Source organism: Amphiprion ocellaris, chromosome 9 (genome assembly GCF_022539595.1).
Source record: "Amphiprion ocellaris isolate individual 3 ecotype Okinawa chromosome 9, ASM2253959v1, whole genome shotgun sequence".
NCBI lineage: Eukaryota > Metazoa > Chordata > Actinopteri > Pomacentridae > Amphiprion > Amphiprion ocellaris.
The window spans coordinates 22,864,331-22,883,358 of record NC_072774.1 but is presented as its reverse complement, the minus strand read 5'-3'; the positions used below and the strand labels follow the sequence as shown (position 1 = coordinate 22,883,358).

Below are 19,028 nucleotides of genomic sequence, written 5' to 3'. Positions count from 1 at the left end.
AAAAACTGTTCCAAACTACTAATAAAGTAAATTATACAAAAGCAAATCGCAATAAATATTCTATCAAATAAAAAATAACAACATTTGTGAATGTGCTTAAAGTACTGTCCTGTACTGGTATTCACATGATCAGCTTTCAGCTTCACCCGAGGACTGTGCAACACAAATATTTTCTCAAAATAGATAGTTAGGAGGTGCTCAAATGCCATGGGAAGCTGGGCTTGCACTGCATTAAACTTTGTCTTGGACCAGCGATTCACATTCAGATGATGTCGTCTCAAAGTTAGACACACAACCAGCTACAAACACGATCACAATTGAATGAAGCCGGCATATCGCTTTTGCCAAATCCGTCTTCCTTTGTCAGTCATCATTGTACTTATCTGAAATCGGCACAAATAAAGGGCTGCACTGGTACATGAACAGTAAAAGTCCATATCTGTATAGTTGTGTCTACATTCGCACATCAACATAAAATGATGGCTCACCTTTAAACTTCAGGTAGTCACAGGGGGCATGTCCTGGCTCTCCTGCTCTCCGGCCCCCTGGACCTCCAGTCTCCACGCCCAAAATCTCATGAAGACGCCGTGTGGCTGGGGGCTTATATTCCTAGAAAATACACATACAGTCATAAACATTTGTGTAAAGAAAAACATGAGTTCAGAAAAATAACTGAGCACACAATAAAACGGTAAAGAAACAGTGATGGACTTTGCACCTTAGAATTCTCACAGAGTCACAGAGTTCTTAACGTTGTGTTTTTATTTTTGCTGTTTGTAACACATTGCTGAGGATTTAAACTACTGGACACCCACATATGTAATAGAAGTGAAATAAAAGCCGCAACCATTAATGATGTTCAGATATTCCACAATATTGGTTGTACATAGCTCTCTTACAGTTTCCTTTCTAAAGAAAAAAAATATGAATTTTTTCAATACTTTGCAAAAGGGGAAAGAACATTTTGATTCCTATTCATAGTATTTTATAAACTTTTTTTGTCCTGTATCACACATTTTCAGTTACAGAGTTTTAATTTTCAGTCGGGTCATCGTCAATAGCAGCAGTCTTAGATATTGAGTAGGAGCCTTAGCTGGAGAAGACACGACTCACAATGATTTCAGTCATTCTGTGTTTTGTTTACTTGTGCATCTCTTATGTATATTGTTTGCATCATGTCACTACCAGGACAAATTAACATATTAAACTCAAGGTGTGAGATAACATTCAATGAAAGTAAAATTTACCTTCTTGACATCCTTGTTCTTCTTTACCGTCCATAGACCATCTGAGAGCTTGTCAAAATACTTCCTGGCTTTAGGAGCTGCGTCTAGCATGTGGCTGGGTGGAATCCCCAGAACCTCCACGATCTTATTCATCTGATCGACCTGTTTACATGCACAAACATAACCATTGTTGTATTGTGCACATAAAGTTGTGAACAGAAGCTTACATACACTTGTAAACACTTTGTATATCAGGGCAGTTTTGAGCTTCTAGTGACTTCTAGAACTCTGAATTTTCTTAATGGAATCATTGAAACCCAAGTGTCTTTGTCACTCAATCATACACTTTGGTTCTTGCATAGATTTATTACAGGTTTTCTAAATATGACAAAATCACAGTCCACAGGTTCCCGATGAATAAGGACTTTGGGGAGACCAGTTTAAGTTTTAATTCTAGCCTGACTTAGCCATTTCTAGATCCTTTTTGATGTGTTTGAGGTCATTGCCTTGTTGGAACATTCACCTGCATCCAAGACCCAGCCTTCTAGCTGATGTTTTTAAGTTGTCCTGAAGAACGTAGAGGTAATCCTCCTTTCATTTACTTTATGTAAGCATCAGCGCCACTGGAAACAAAACAGTCCCAGAGCATAACACTACCACCATCATGCTTGATGGTAAGTACGTTGTTGTTCTTTGTGTTCTTGGGGTTAAAGGCCTCACCTTCTCTTTTTTCAAACATATTTCTGGTCATTGTGGCAAAATAGCGAATTTTTTGTTTCATCTGACCACAGAACTTTCCTCCAAAAGGCCTTTTCTTTGTCCATGTGATCAACAGCAAACCTCAGTCAAGCCTTAAGGTGTCGCTTTTAAAGGAAGGAGTTTCTTCTCGCATTGAAGCCTTTCAGTCCATGGCAACGTAAATCACGCTTGATTATGGACACAGATACCTGTGTTCCAGCAGTTTCTAATTCATTGTGACCTGCTTTTTGGTGATTATTGGTTGAGTCTTGAAATGAAATTGTGGAATTCTTCTTTATCATGACCATGACAGAACTGTATCCTGCAGTGTGCATGATATACATAATCTTTAAATGTGTATGTAAACTTTAGTTCCAGACTGTATATGTGGCTTAAGATTGCAAAATATCACGTCATACTACTGCACACACATACAGTTAAGTGTATATGTTTTTCAGACTATAATTTTCAACAACTCTACATTAATTTATGGAATACTTATGTAGCTGAATTGTTGACTGCCGTATAAAAGTATCCTCTAACTCCTGTCTGTGCTATTCTCCAGGAACACACAACCCAGCTGGTTTCTCCACACAGTTACAAAGCAAACTAGATACAATACTGGAAATGTGATATCAGAATCATCTCCCAGCCTTACTCAACAAATCCGTTCAGGCTAGAGTTGCCTTTACCTCATTGGAGCCACTGAAGAGAGGCTCTCCTGTGTGCATCTCCACTAGGATGCATCCCAGAGACCACATGTCAATAGCCAGGTCATACGGCATTCCCAACAGAACCTCCGGAGAGCGGTAAAACCTGCTCTGGATGTACTGATAAATCTGAGAAGAGAATGACAGAGAAGTTCAGCTCAGAGACTCAAGACTGACGTGAAGAAAAAGTTCCATTTATTTTATTATACCTTGAAGAAGGGGTGGGTGACAACAGTCTGAATGAAACTCAACTCCAAATCAAATGCCCAACTCATAAACCTTTGCATCTTATTTTGGCCCTGATTTTACTTTGAAAGTTTTGATTGGAACTGGTGATTTGTATCTCCGCTGCTTGAATGCTTCTGACAACATGACTATTCTTTGTCCAGACGCTGTATTCTGTTTAGAAAATAAGTTACACCTCCAAGATGCATGGTGGTCAGAAGCAATCACACCTTTGCTTAGTTCATGTGGAGTAGGAATTTATGTATTTGATGACGTAAACTGTAGAAAACCTCTGAAAAGCATATCACATGCTCTATTTAGACTGTCAAATCGCCCATCCCACACCATGAAGCCTTTCTATAAATCTCATCATGTCTAATCAATTAATCTATGGTGAATACAGTATGGAAAGCACATTTCATTAACAAGTAGAAATAAAACAAAGCCAAATAACAGAGTGTGTTAGCTGCTGTCCAGTATGAGAGGCTCTGTTCTCCTCATACAACAGGAATATTTTCAGTCCAATACTGCCAATCAGGAAACTACACATTCTTTAGAATTTTCCCTGAGAAAATTGAGAAACATTTAAAGATAGATGTAAATGCAGAATGTTTTATAACATTTTGTATTATTTTGTAAAATGAAATAGTACAAAAGCGTACAGGCAAAGAGTGCATAAATACAATAGAATCAATAAATATTTGGTTTGGCTTGTAAAAGCTGCAGTAGGCAGAAATCTGGAAAAAAGGCACAGACGTGCAAAAGGTTGTAAACACCGAAAAATTGTCAAGCCAAAAGTCCACATTTGTTATGTGCGTCTCTTGAGCCTCAAAGCCTACCCTGCTCACTGAATATCATCTGTTTAACCCATTTAGCAGCCATATTATTCTCCTGATCTGGACTTAATTGGTCTTTATACTAACACACCTGATCTGAATGAAATTGTGATTTGCAATATGCTAAAGCTGTAACTGGGACATTTGTATGTTTAGCATTATATTTTATAAACCCTAATAATGAGGGTTAGGTGAGGAGGAATTATAATAGATTATTTTAGATGTATTTATCTGTATTTTGACAGGCACAACTGGAAGATGAGTGTGGGGACACTGCTCACCCTCTGTCCGAGCTGGCAGGAGGAACCAAAGTCGACTATCTTGATGGCAGATCTCTTGGGGTTACACAGTAGGATGTTCTCAGGTTTCAGGTCGCAGTGGATGATTGACAGCTCCGGAGTGGCCAGGAATAACAATGCTGCAGACAAAACAGGCATCATAAATGTTGCAGCAACTCAATAAATTTAAGCATGTAGACATGTTCAAGACGACCTGCTGAAGTTCAAACCAAGCAGAATGAGGAAAGAAAGTGATTTTGAATGTGGTATTGGTTGTTAGTGGTGGCTGGTTTGACTATTTCAGAAACTGCTGATCTACTGGGATTTTCAGGCACAAGGGTTTACAAAGAATGGTCTCAAAAAAAGAAAATATCCAGTGAGCGGCAGCTGTGTGGACGAAAATGCCTTGTTGATGCCAGAGCTCATAGGAGAATGGGCAGACTGGTTGGAGAGGATAGAAAGGCATCAGTAACTCAAATAACCACTTGTTACAGCCAAAGTATGCAGAAGACCATGACCGAACACACAACACGTCCAACCTCGCAGCCGAAGGATGCCACTCCTGTCAGCTAAGAACAGAAAACTCAGGTTACAATTTGCATGGGCTTTTCTGTGATGAAATCATTGCAACCCATGCATCTTTGTCACAAAATAAACAAAACAAGCCCTGCCATCAATTTGGTTCTTTCATAGGTTTATTATAGGCCTTCTGGAAATATGACAAAGAGCTTGATCAGTTTTGGTGATGTGAAAAGTTGAGTTTATGAAATTTATCATTAGACTCTACCACAAAAACAACAGTAGGAATGTCTGAGGAACTCAACAAACATCTGAAAAAGCAAATCACTGACTTGAACAAGTCAGGAAAGTCACTTGGAGCCATTTCAAAGTGGCTACAAATCCCAAAATCAAACAACTGTAAGTGTAGCGTTCATAGTCCAGTTTTGTCACTGCCACCATCAGGAAGAAAACACAAGCTATCATTTACTGCTGAGAGACAATTACTCAGGATGGTCAAAAGTCAACTAAGATTCACCAAAACGCAGGTCTGCAATGGATTACGAGCTGTTGGACCAGTCAATGTTCAAAATCCAGCTTGTTTTACAGTGCATTTACATGCAAGAACGAGGCCCTTCTTCCAGAAGCAGCACTTCAGGCTTGACTAAAGCTTGCCATTATTCAGGGCAAACAAAAGGCCTTCTAGAAAAAAGTTCTGAGCTCAGAATAAAAATTGAGATATTTGGCAATAATGGCCAGCAATATGTCTTGAGGAGAGAATAGGGTATTTGTAGAAAACTGCACAGATAGTAGCATCAGGAGGAAAGTGTACGTAAAGATCGCAAAGTACCAGAGTTTGAAACAACAAATGGAACTGGTGTGGAAGGTAAAGGACAAGGTGGTGCCAGTGGTAATGGGAGCAGTGGGGGTTATGACCCCCAGATTGGAAGAGTGGCTTCAGGAGATTCCAGGTACAACATCTGAGGTCACTGTCGAAAAGAGTGCAGCGCTAGGAACAGTTAAGATACAAACACCACCCCCATTGAGTGGATGTGTGCAAATGGTCAGATGTTCCACCATGATCCTGATAAACATTCCTGTGATTATAAAATGACGTCCTGAGTCTTACTGACTGACACCTAGTGTATTGGGTTATTACGACAAAAAAAAAAACAAGGTGGTCATTTGAGAGCACAACTTCATAATAAGTTAAAAATAACAAGGGATTTGCTACTGTTTGCATGCACCCACCTGTACAAAGCTGCTGTGCGAATTTCCTGGTGAGGTTAAGGGAAACTCCTCTGAAATTGGTGTTCCTCAGCAGATCGTATAGGTTGTAGCTTAACAACTCAAACACCAAACACAGATGGTTCCTAAACATAAAGTGACGCTTCAGGTGGACTGCACAGAGACAGATTGAAAGACAGACAAACACAGAGATAGATGGGAGACAAGCCAGAAGGTTAAGAGGTACACTGAAGCAAAAATCAGGTCAGACAATTCCAATGGACAACATTACAATAGTTTCTGGGAAATGTTTTCTTTGATAATTAACTCTTATGTGGAATCCACACCAAAGGTGAATGAATGTACTATTGATCCACCCAAACATTCCATTAAAGATTCAATGTACTGTTGCATTGACATGGTATGTGTTAGCCTGAGAGCGTACAACTTTACAGAAAATTGAGCTACATTTTTTTTATTTTGTCAAAACTGCTCAAGGGGCTTGACTATTTGTCGTGCTTTCGATAACATCTGAAAGACTTGATCAGTGGAGAAATCATTAAAAAAAACTCATGATTTGTTAGGACAAAAATCAAGTCATGAAGCCCAAAGAACTTTCTGAACCTGCAGGACTTTATTCTTTTGCCTGCCTTATAGAAGCCTTGAATTGAAAGAAGTTTTAAACAATATTGTTTCCTATTTACTGTTAACAAATTGGATTTAATGAACGGCTGTTTGGAGTTTTGTATTAACTGTCTATCTATAGGAAATATGGAGTGTGTTTTGAATGTGTGCATATGGACTTAAATGTTTAGTAGCTGCACAAGTAGAAGAAATAAGACTTGAGTCATTAATCTAAGGTGCTGATGCTCAATAACAGTCATGTAGACGGATAGATTTATAGAAGCGGAAGTGTATCTCTGACAGATGACTAATGACTCTACAAAACCAAACTTTTCTACAGTATAAAAAAATAAAACTTCACAATGATTTGATATCTAACACTATGAACACTGGTTGATTTTCTTTGAATTTTATACAACCAAACAATCCCATCCTGACTGGCAGCTCTAATTTCACACTAACAAACCTGTGTAAACATTTCACAACAATCAACGTAGTGGAGTCGTGTCTGCAGGTTGTGCATGTCTTATATTTGACCCCTGTACTCTTCTAGCCCACTGTAATATACGTATGCTCATCTTACCTATGTAATATTTCATCTCAGTGTCATGCTTGTTCATGAGCTCCAGCAGGCGTAGTTCAATCTGTGCCTGGTTTAAAAATGCCTTTTTGTTCTTAATGATCTTAATGGCAACCCACTCCTGCTCATGGTGGTCGTAGGCCTTCACCACCTGTAGGAAGACATGAAGAGACTTTGCCATTACATCACATGATGGTTTTTCTTTTTCTTCATTAGACAAAGAACGACTTAGAGCCCGATGTTCCAAATGATCAGACTGCTGGCTTCATTTTGTTCTGCCAAGTATACAGTCTGTGATGTCTGATACCCAAAAAGAACTGCCTAGATTAAATTAAATGGGGAAAATATTTAAAATCTCTAAACATTTCCTGAAACTCCTAAAACTACTCATAACCACGCAACAGTTCCATAGTGCAATCGCCTTCAAAATCATAAATTGTATTAGTAAAATTGTAACAATTCTGTTTACTAATGCATGGCGCTGTCAAAATGTTAAACAAACCCCAATTTAGGCCTAGTGAAACAAAGTGGTAAAGAGTGCACAATTTGACTTCAGCCAAACAAAATAGCGAATTTAAACAAAGACGGTTGCATTCATTGCAATGGAAGACTAAAATGAAAAACGTAAAAACAAATTTTTGCCAAAATATGCAACTTCATACTGAACTCTCCTCACACAACAGACACACACACACACACTTACCTCTCTTAAATGGCGAAACTACATTAATATACTACATTTCATAACCCCTTACTCGAACTTGAGCAACACAACTGCACAATTTGCACATAAATGGTTTGTCTGAAGAGTTTCAGTCAGGATTTAGAAAGCATCATCATATAGAGACAACACTGGTGAAAGTCTCCAATGATCTTCTAATAACTTCAGTCTATACTTATTATGCAGGATCTTGTGCTGCATTTGATGATCACAGCATCTTATTACAGAGACTGGAATATGTTATTGGAAATAAAGGAACCACACTAAACTGGTTTAAATCACATTTATCAGACCGATAGCAGTTTGTTCATATTAGTGAGGATTCTTCCACACACACTAGAATTAGTTATGGAGTTCAACAGGGTTCTGTGTTAGGACCAATATTACTAACTTTGTACATGCTCCCCTTCAGCAATATTAATAGGAAACACCACATAAATCCCCATAGTTATGCAGATGACACCCAGCTATATTTATCTATAAAGCCCTTCGAATAATTTATAGTTGTATTTTTTTTTCTTGCTTTTCTTACTGTCACTTTGCTCCTGTGACATTGTAAATTTCCTCTTGTGGGACTAACAGGATGTTCTATTCTATATCGTAAATATCAGGAATATCTTGTCTCAGAGTGATGTTGAAAAACTAGTCCATGCATTTCTAACTTCTAGGCTGGACTATTGTAATTCTTTATTATCATGATGTCCCAATAATTCTCTTAAAAACTTCGAGCTGACACAAAACGCTGCAGCCAGAGTTCTGACAGAAACCTGCAAGAGAGATCATATTTCTCTATTAGCTCTTCTTCATTTTCTCCTAGTAAAATCCAGGTTATAATTTGAAATCCTGCTTCTCACATATAAAACACTTAATGACCAAGCTCGATCTCATCTTAAAGACCTTATTTTACCATAACATCCTAACAGAGCACTTTGGTCTCAGACTGCTGGTTTACTTGAAGTCCCCACAGTTTACAGAAACAGAAACCTTCAGTCATCAGCTCCTCTGTTGTGGAATCAGCTCTCAGTTTGGGTTTGGGAGGTAGGCACCCTCTCTACTTTTAAGATTAGGTTCACAACTTTTCTCTTTGATAAAGTTTATAGTTAGGGCTACTCAGAATCACCTGAGCATCCCATAATTATGCAAGTAACAGGTTTAGACTGCTGGGGGATTCCCATGATGCACTGGGTTCCTCTCCCCTTCTCTCTCTTTCTTAAATGCTGTTATATATCACCATTACATTTCACTAACTCTGTTTCCCCCGAGGTTCTGTGTTTAATCTCTCTGTGAGTGTCTCCGGATCTGGAGCTACAGGTCTCTTATCTGATCAGTCGATGGCCTCACTGACCTCCAAAATCTTCATTGTTCTGTTTGTATAGTTTGTCTGTTCTCCATCTGCTATTCTCCTATCCCCACCCCAACCACTTCCGCTATCCCCCAGCCCTCTCATCGCCACTCTCACCCCAACCGGTCGAAGCAGATAGCCGCCTTTCCTAAGCCTGGTCCTGTCTATTTATTTTTATATATATATATATATATATATATATATATATATATATATATATATATATATATATATATATATATATATATATATATATATATATATATATAAAAAAAAAATTATATATATATATTTTTTATTTATTTATTTATTTTTTACTCCCTGTTTGTTCCCACTGCCACCAGCTGCTTGCTTATAGGGAATCCAAAGGCAACTTTGGATTGTTCCGTTCTCTGTTCCCTGTTTAAAATTCATAAGGTCTTTTCCTTATTATGTGAAGTGCAATGAGATGTTGTGAACTGCCGTTACATGAATAAAACTGAATTGGAATTGAAGAACTGAATGTTTAACCATAACCCTCACCTAATTTTAACCTTTACCCTAAAAAAAGTCAACCATTGAAAAGCATTCTGGACCTCATTTTGGTCCCCTCGGTCACCATGGGTTGATGTGTGAATTCACACTGGGATATAAACACAAAAACAGATACAGACACATACATACAAACAGAGACTTCTTCCTTTATAGTTAGATGCAAAGATTTAAAAAAAAAAAAAAACAAAAACAAGGAAAAACACTTTAATCTTTAAGTGGGTTGGCTCTCGTAGTGAGATAAACTCAAAATGACACCCTCCATAAAGAACCATGATCATCAGTGAACTACTAATAAATATAGATTTAATTCTTTATTTGAAAGTTGCCAGTGAGTGGTTTCATAAATTACCAACAAAGATGAATTCAGTGTTCATATTAAAGTTGCCTGTGTCAACCTCACCTGTCCAAAGGAGCCCTTTCCAATCAGTGAGTCTATTTCATAGCGGTCCAGCCACTTTTCTCCATTTTTGACAATGTAGTCGTAGTTATCATCATCATAGCCATCATTGTAGACTTTTCTCTCCTTCTTCGTGCTGCTGTCCTCAGGAGGGACCTGCTGGGCCCTCCGCTTTTTCTTAGTGTAGTATACCTGAGGATGAAAACACAGCTTTTTTTCCCAGTCCTCCCTTGTGTTACATCTAAAATCGCAAACCCTAAATAATCTGTTTACTATGTTGCTTGCAGCTACATTTAAAAATTTAATTTATGATGGTCTTGAGTCCTCCTCTGATTCCGTGATAAAGCAGTGGCTTAGCAGGGCCCAGTTGCCATGGCAACTTGATCTGATCACGTTAAAAGTGTGGCTGCAAGCACTGATACCAAGCTTTGTCAATTAATCAAAGATTAGCTTAAAGTTGTATGAGGTCACATCCCGATTTGGACACAATGATATGTATGTAGGGCTTGGAAGGTCAAAGGACTGCAGATGAGTATGTATCTGTAGTAGCACATTAAAAAACAAACAAACTAACTAAAAATAAAAATAAGCAAGGTTGCAGATGTGTCAACTAAAATGCCATTAAATTAGTGATGTCTCATTTTTGGCCACTTGAACACTTACAAGGCAGTCCTGGATATCCTGAAGATGGCCTCCTGAGTCCATTAGCCAGGTTTGGTATCAACAATTCTAAGTGTTGCCAAGATGTGTTCTAACTTTTTGTCTGGCTGCTTTAATAGGTTTTAACTGACAAATGCCTTTGAAGATTTAAAAAAAAAAAAAAAAAATCGACATTATTTGTAAGGATTTGTCTCAAGATAAAGATGTAACTATGTTTAGATTGAGTTTGGTGCGATATAACTTCCTCTGTGACCTCAAATCCTATTGGAAGCTTTTCTGCTGATTTTAATGGAAAATTGCTTTGAAAACCAAAACTCCATCTGGATGCTTTTGTGAGGCTTGGTCTGGAGATCATCTGTACCCATTTTAGTAAAGAGTGGACCAAATTTGTGTGCTGTGAAAATGTCTTCAACCTTTCGATACGATACAGTATGGGGGCTGCAGATATATCACAGACACACAAACAGATGAGCGTTGGAAGGCAGTTTTACAGGTGACCTCCACAACGTTAAACCTTGTTAGTTAATTGGTTGTTCAAAACCCAGTACTCCTAGTAATGCTTTAGATTTCATATAATTCAGGGCAGGAAACGGAAATACACCAAAAACAGGCCACAAAACAGGCTAAAGACACACACATGGAAATAAGTCTGTGTGTTTACATGTATTACTTATGTTGTGGGAAGAATAATCAGCTCACACAATCATATTGTGGGGTCTTGACAAGTCGCTGTGATAAAAAACATTGAATTTTACGGTGAGGACTTGCTTTCAGGGTTCATTTAGATTACGTCTCCAGAAAATAAATATTATCTAATATATATTATCAATCAATGTAATTTCTCCTCCAGTAATGGACTGTGACTATAATTTATATGTGTATGTATGTGTTTGTGTGTCTGATATAGCTTATTTCCTGCATCATACCTCATTGATGTGCTTGTAAGTTTTGATGAGGTCAACAGAGAGTTTCCTCAATGGGGCGCAGGCAGGGTCTCTGAAACTAGGGGGGATCCTCCGCTGGAGTATGGTCATATCAGACAGCACCTACAGAGAACAAAACACGTCATACAATTGTCTCAAGTTTGAAGTTACCATCTGAAAATGTAGAAAGAAGATGTGTTCCTGCTGAGCATATCAGTTCAAGTTTATGGTTATTTGTTTTATTTTTTGACTAAAATACTATCAGTATTGTGTGTATGCAGTTTACCTTTGCACCACAAATATTTTGTGGAAAATTTTAATCAATTAAAATGAACACCCATTTAATGGAATCAAGCTCATTGGAGCTTTTACTGTATCTCATCTTTCTTTAAACTACTGTCTACCATTCATGTGCTACATCTTTCAGAAGACCAAGTAAAGAAGAAAGATATCTCATTGTCCTGGGTCACAGTGAAGATGCTGACATGGAACATCAACTGCTCATAGTCAGCTTTACAGAGTTAACACAAAGATTCACATTATTTACTCACATAAGTTAAGCAGCAGGTTTGTAAGATCTGATCCTGACCTTACTTACTCACCTGGCCATGTGTCAAAATCACAGGAGGTGACAAGATACATTTTCTCTTGAGATAATTATATATAGTATATTACTATACAATGTCATTCCTGATTCAACACTAAAGATACAGATATATTCAGAATGTATGGGAACACTACCGACTATTGCTGCACCTCCCACAGAATAGCTGGGGTGAAGCTATTATTTGTCTTTTCCAGATATACAGATCACATGTTAATGGGGTTAGGAAAATCCCATTACATTTTCTTTAAGAGGATAAAAAGTTGCACTGCAGGTACTGTGCATCTAGAAGAAAACTGTCCCTCTTCATCTTCAATCTGATGATCTGATCATTGGAAAGCTCATGGCACAAGCTTTCCCACAGCGATTCAAAGATTAGGCACATCTCAGAACAAATTTAGAGTGAGATTTATGTTCATGTTATCACTGATCTGAGTAAGTCCTCTACATAAAGATAGTTACTTTCACAGCGAAAGGACAAAGTGGTCATCTTGTTACAGTCAGTGTTCCTTACCACAGCAGCGTAAAATGAGTTGCTACTTATGGGTTGGGGTTTAGTGAATGCAGCTGCAGAGTCTACAGCGCGCTATAATTTGGAAGTATAACAAAACTTTAACTGAGTTTTCACTTTTTCCTTGACTTTTTAAGCACTTTAAGTATCCTTAAACTTTAGTGCACTTTTTTTCACTGAGATAAGACATTTTTGTGACTCACACTTTCATGTAAAAAGGTCCCACAGTCAAACATTTAGCCTATAAACCTTCAGATATGCCCTGATTTAATGCACACTGCAGTTACATGTAAAGAACACAGTGGCTACAGACGCAGCATGCAGGAATAGATTAGAAATGAAGAGGTCTCTTGGATAAGACATGAAACTTTTTCAAGAACCAAAGAAAGAAGTCAAGTTGCCTTTCACTAACGCTCTCTTCATCACAATGCAATACTGTGAACATGTTTAGTAACTTTTTTAATGAGTTAAAGGCACTATTGTCATTTTCAGTGGCTACACAAAGCAAACATGGCTTTAATTTATATAAAAAATGAATGAAAACAGATGACCTATAAAGCAGTGACTGTGCCACAGGGACTGCTGAAGTACTGTGTTACCTGCTGCTGTTCGGCCATGGAGTGGATGGAGCTGAAGGAGGGGTGTGTATGTGTGTGCTGGCTGGTCATGGCTGGCTCAGCGAGGGAGAAGCCCTGGGCAGTGGAGGAGGAGGAGGAGGAGGAGGAGGAGGAGGAGGAGGAGGAGGAGGTGGGCGGGCATCCTGAGCTGCTTACACCTGAGGAGAGAGAAAAACTATTAGTGGGGGAAACTCAAAACTTCTAATCTACTTCTTTGCTTTTGTCGTTGGTAGATCACAACAATTCAGAAACCACATGTTCATTACAACACGATATTTATTACTTTCTACATTGGCAGTAAATATCCATGACACATATTCTATTGGAGAAACAGAACAATTTGGACGTCTTTAGTGTCTTGACTTCAAAAAAACTCTCTGTGCAGCAGTAGATGCTCAGATTTGTATGTTTGTGAAATTTACACAATAGTGTCGCCAGGTTTTACACATCTGTCATGTTAGCTACTTAGCCTTGGAAATGAATGAGAAAACTGTTTCAAGTTACGCACCGAATAATACTGGACTTTTGAGGATGATATGAATAATAATATTTGTGAATTTGTAACCAAAAAACTGCCAATTAAAAAATTATTCATGTGAGATTTTTAGCTCATAATGTCATGCTGAAGTATTGGTTAAGTTCTAATCAAAACAGCTAAATACACTAAAATACAGTACAGTACAACTTAACTGTCTGGTGGAAATTTCTCACAACATTTTATTTGATCTTTGTTTAATTGGGCAGTCTCACTGAGATATGGATCTCACTTTAAGACAGATCTGTGAGCAAGAAACACTAACAAGAACACAATTTGCCGACAGAAGCACGTCACAAAATACAAGTAACCAATCAAGACAGTTACAAGAATCTGCTTTCCCTGGGTAGGAGGGGAGGGAGTTGAAGAGTTCTCCAAGTGAAGGAGTCTACCTATCGCTCATCACAAGTTATGGAAAAATGGAGCATGAGATGGACATATGGCTTGGTGCAGTGTCAGCAGTAATGTGGGAGTTGTACCGGACTGCCATGTAAAAAGGGAGCTGAGCCTGAAGACTAGGCTCCTGATTTACTGGTTGGTCTACCTTCCAGCCATCCACTGTGGCCACAAAGCCTTGGTAGTAACTAAAAGAAGGAGGTCATAAATACAAGTGACTGAACTGAGCTTCTTCCATAGGGTGACTGGGCTCTTAGAGATAGGGTGAGGAGCCTGGAGGGAGCTCTGAGTGCAGTTTCTGCTTGCTCGTGTTGAAAGTAGGCGGTTCGAGTATCTGATTAGGAAGCCTTATGGCGCTTTATTTTGGAGGTTTTCCGGGCACGTCCAACTGGAAAGACAACCTGGGCGACCCAAAATTCACTCGAGTGCTTATGTAGGAGCTAAATGAAGTTGCTGGGTAAAGGCCTGTCTGGAATGACCTGCTTAACTTGTCACCGTAAGATGACCTCGGATAAGCAGAAGAAAATGGATGACTAAATAGAGATGCAACAATCATAAAACATCAGTTGATAAAACCATGACCTCCAAGGAGAGTGTAGGTTTTTATTTTGAGGGCACAGTAGTAAGACCAGTTTTGCCAGCGTTAGTACATACAGTGCCGTGACAACGTATTTTCTTATGTCTTATATTTTTGCATATTTCTCACACTTAAATGTTCCAGATCACCAAACTAATATTTATATTTATTGAATTTTAGACAGAGATTACCCACAAAATGTATTTTTTATAAGATGATTTATTAAAGATTTACTGAAAAACCTGTATCACTCCTGTGAAAAAGTAATTGCCCCCCTAAACCTAATGACTGGCTATGCCACGCTTAGCAGCAACAACTGCAGTTAAATGTTTGTGATAGCTTGTAATCAGTCTTTTAAATCACCATGGAGAAATTATGGTCCACTCTTCTCAGCAGAATAGTTTTAATTCAGTCACATTTGATGGTTTTCAACCATCAACTGCCCTTTGAAGGTCTCGCCACAAGATCTCAATTGGATTCAAGTCCGGACTTTGACTCGGACACTCCAAAACCTTAATGTTGTTCTTTTTGAGCCTTTCAGAGGTAGACTTACTTGTATGCTCTGGGTTATTGTCATGCTGTATGACCCATTTGTGTTTGAGCTTTAGGTCATGGACTGATGTTGGATATTCTCCAGGAAGATTTTCAGATAGAGAGCAGAATTCATGGCTCCATCAGTTATGACAAGTTGTCCAGGTCCTCAAACCATCACACTACCACCACGTTTCATTGTTGTTATCATGTTCTTCTTGTGGAATGCAGTATTAGCTTTACACCAGATGTAACGGATCCATGTCTTCCAAAAACTTCCACCTTTGACTCATCAGTCCACAGGATGCTATCCCAAAAGTCATAGGGCTCATCCAGATATTATTCTGGCAATGTCTGACAAACCTTTATGTCCTTTTTGGTCGGTAGTGGTTTGTACCTTGCAACTCTCCAATGGACACCATTTTCACCCTGTGTCTTGTATGTTGTGGAGTCATACACACTGGCCTTAACTGAGGCCTTAACTTTTGAGACCCTTTCCCCTACTTCACAATAAAGACAGGTTCTATTTAGGCGATGTTCAGATTCAACAAGCCTGGCAGTAATCAGATGTGAGTGTGGCTGGTGAAACTAAACTGCACTTTGGTTATTTGGTAAATTGGTAGCTCAGGGAAGATCACTTTTTCACAAAGAGCAAGGCGGGTTAGATAGCATTTTTCTGTAAAAAAATAAAATCATCATCTAAAAGTGCATTTAGTGTTTTCTTTGATTACCTTTGTCTTACATTAAAATTAGTTTGATGATCTGAAATATTTTCATGTTATAAATATGCAAAAATAGAAGATTTCTGTAGGGATGGTTGTGGGACATTTTTTATTTTTCTTTATATAATATTCTGGGTCTTTTATTATTGACAGCACGAAACATTTACGTGCATTAACTGCAATTAAAATATTTTCATATTTTTACACTTAAATACATCTTTTTCTTGGCATTTGTATCCCAAAGCACAAGAAGAAACCAACAGCCTAAATTATCATGTTTTCATGAAACTATGACCCTGAATAAGGAATCTGATATACCTGGAATATAAATTCAATCTTTGCTGTGACAAACCTGTGGTGTTACATGCTATAGTATGGTCAAAATGATGAAAAATCTGCACCACAAAGCCAATCAGAGAAGCTCCATACAAATAATTTCTCTGAATGCTATTCTCAGCATGCTCAGTCAGCTGTTGATGTTGGCCAGATACACTCCAAGAACTACAGCGGGTAGTTGGCACACAGAAAAACAGACATAAAGCATTTCTGAATCATAAACTCCCGGATATTTGAGCAGTTATTAAGCTAACCTTATCTTTCACCTGTCATAGCTTCTCTTGTCAGTTCAGCTATGCATCTGCACCAACCTCATGTGGTAAATGAACTACCTACCAAAACATGGCGTGTGGGTTAGAATACAACTAGTTTTACTGAATAATTAATAATGGTGTGACTTACAATGGACAGGGAGTGACAAAGCTGCTTTTCCTTCTGTCACTTGTTGGACTGTAAAGAGTGATGAAGGTTGTTGTTCCTATTATTTTCAGAATAACAGACCAGTGAAAATGCTGTAAACTTGGTTTAAAATTTGATGTCTCTGTTCCGCCAGGTGGCAAACATCAAACAAATGGAATCGGAGTAATTAGTAATGTGGTTAATTTAAGGCAGCTCATTATGTAAATGATAAAAAATGCTGTTCATTTTAATTTTGAAACAGTAGGGTGAGAGACTGTAAAATCAATAAATGCACTAATTCATTCATACTGTGTATAAGTTTGGCTAAATTATTCCAGTAACACTGACTTATTTAACATATGTGTACAGTATACAACATAAGTAACAAAAACACTCAAATGGAAAATGACATAAGTGTGAAATGATTTAAAATTGTATTGCCTCTGAATAATTGCATTACTTCTAAGTTGAATAGAGCACTGGTCTTGTGCAAAGTTAAAAACAAATTGTTTTGATTTCATACGTTAAAATATTTTCCCTTTAGCACAAAATTAATGTAAACAAAGTCAGTACGATGATAATGTCTGACAATCAAATCGTACATTTGTATGTCTGCCTTTTTTGTGATGACAGACCAAATTTTCCTTAATATTTGGGTGTTTAGATAGTTTGAGAAATCTGAGTGAAATTTCACCATTTCTATTATTTATTTATTTATTTTATAGTGCTCAATGGAAATACTTCTACTAAAAAACAGTCACTACTATTCCTGTCTGCTCCTGGAGCCCTGAGCTCACTAAACTCTCGAAATTACAAATCTCAACTTAACCCCCAATTTTACTGCGTAATTTTGTTTTGATGTTTTTAAATTCCATTTTTTAAAAAGGCCACCCTGAGTAAATATATTTTTGAGAGCAAACCCATTTTTAAAACCTAAAAATCATTTAAATGCTGTCGTTTTACAGGATATGAAACAGAATTTACAGGCACTTAAAAGTCAGAAATCCACGCCTAATAGTAGAAAGTGCTGATGAATGCTAAAAGTGCAGCGCCCATTCAAAACGTTCAAAAGACAGAGACTTTTTAGACTAATTTAATTTTGTTCTGATTTGTCAAATAAGGTAACAACTCATTTAGCCTATTAATTATCGTATGATTGATGTTATTAATTTCATCATCACCATCTCATTTCCACATTACTGCTGTGTTATGATGTCAATAATATTAACAGATCCCTTTTCTCAGATGTGTAACAAGAAAAACAATGGACCTCAGTTTCATGGAACATAGTGATAAATGTAATCCCTCTGTGTCATAACAACTCTTTCACCAAACTAAGAATCAGAACCAGAAATTTACTGGAGTACTTGTTGAGATAATCACTGGCAAATGTCAGTACGAGGTAAGAAAAATAACTTAAGTGATTTAAAGTTTAAAATGTTACTTTAAGCTAAATATAAATGCATTAAGCTTTACATAAATGCTACTTTAAGCTTTATTTAAAAATGAAGATGATGCATAGTGTAAAGGTACAGAAATGAACTCGTACCTGGAGCTGATGAAGAAACATTTAGAAAATCAATTTTAAGTGATACTATGAACAGAACATGCTCTTCATGTTGATAATCTTATCAACCTATACCCTGCTGGGGACAAAAAATTAAGCCATTTCAGGTTTGCAGTGCCTACAGAGCACCACATTAATGGCTCTAACTAAAGTACTCCCACACTTCAGATGATTGTGGGCGAGGTTTATTAGCTGCAACATGTTCTCCGGGGAAATCCATGCTTCGGTGCAGCTATCTTTGCGACATGCAGTTGTTGTAAACAAACAACTTAAATCAAGGAGTTCAATTTATTTTAGTAAATCATCACATGGTTCAAAAGCTACATGCATAAAACACCTCCAACTTTGATCCACTGGCAGCGTTAGTGTCAAAAGAATCAGTAGACTGTCCTAAATCAGGAAACCGAAGTTCATTTTTTAAATTTGACGTTCTATGGGTAGCCGTAGACTCCAATAGCAGAAGAAGAAAGAAGAAAATGCATTAACAAAAAGTATTAACACAATGGGTGCCTATGCAGCTTTGCCCTCAAATATGACCTCAACACATTTAGATGCAAACTACAGAAATACTTACAGCTCACCACAAACACTGAAATGCTGTTTTATCTCGATTCACTGCTGCAACCACAGTTAAAGACACAATTTGGTCGATGAAGGAGCAAAGTGTGCGCTGGCTCTGCTACTTTGCACATTTACAATACTGCTGGTCAGAAC

At 37.8% G+C, this 19,028-nt stretch overlaps 1 protein-coding gene across 3 annotated transcripts in view; it reads right to left on the bottom strand.

The window, feature by feature from the left end:
- Positions 1-19,028, bottom strand: part of dyrk1b (dual-specificity tyrosine-(Y)-phosphorylation regulated kinase 1B) — a 61,806-nt gene that overhangs the window by 4,311 nt on the left and 38,467 nt on the right. For all 3 annotated transcript variants that reach the window (XM_023271586.3, XM_023271585.3, XM_055014001.1), the window contains exons 2-10: positions 13,234-13,409; positions 11,523-11,642; positions 9,940-10,128; positions 6,946-7,093; positions 5,763-5,912; positions 4,017-4,153; positions 2,657-2,803; positions 1,248-1,388; positions 489-609 (exon numbers count right to left, since the gene is read on the bottom strand). In XM_023271586.3, coding sequence (XP_023127354.1) covers positions 489-609; positions 1,248-1,388; positions 2,657-2,803; positions 4,017-4,153; positions 5,763-5,912; positions 6,946-7,093; positions 9,940-10,128; positions 11,523-11,642; positions 13,234-13,302 — 1,222 coding nt within the window. In that variant the 5' untranslated portion in view covers positions 13,303-13,409. The remainder of the gene's footprint in view (positions 1-488; positions 610-1,247; positions 1,389-2,656; positions 2,804-4,016; positions 4,154-5,762; positions 5,913-6,945; positions 7,094-9,939; positions 10,129-11,522; positions 11,643-13,233; positions 13,410-19,028) is intronic.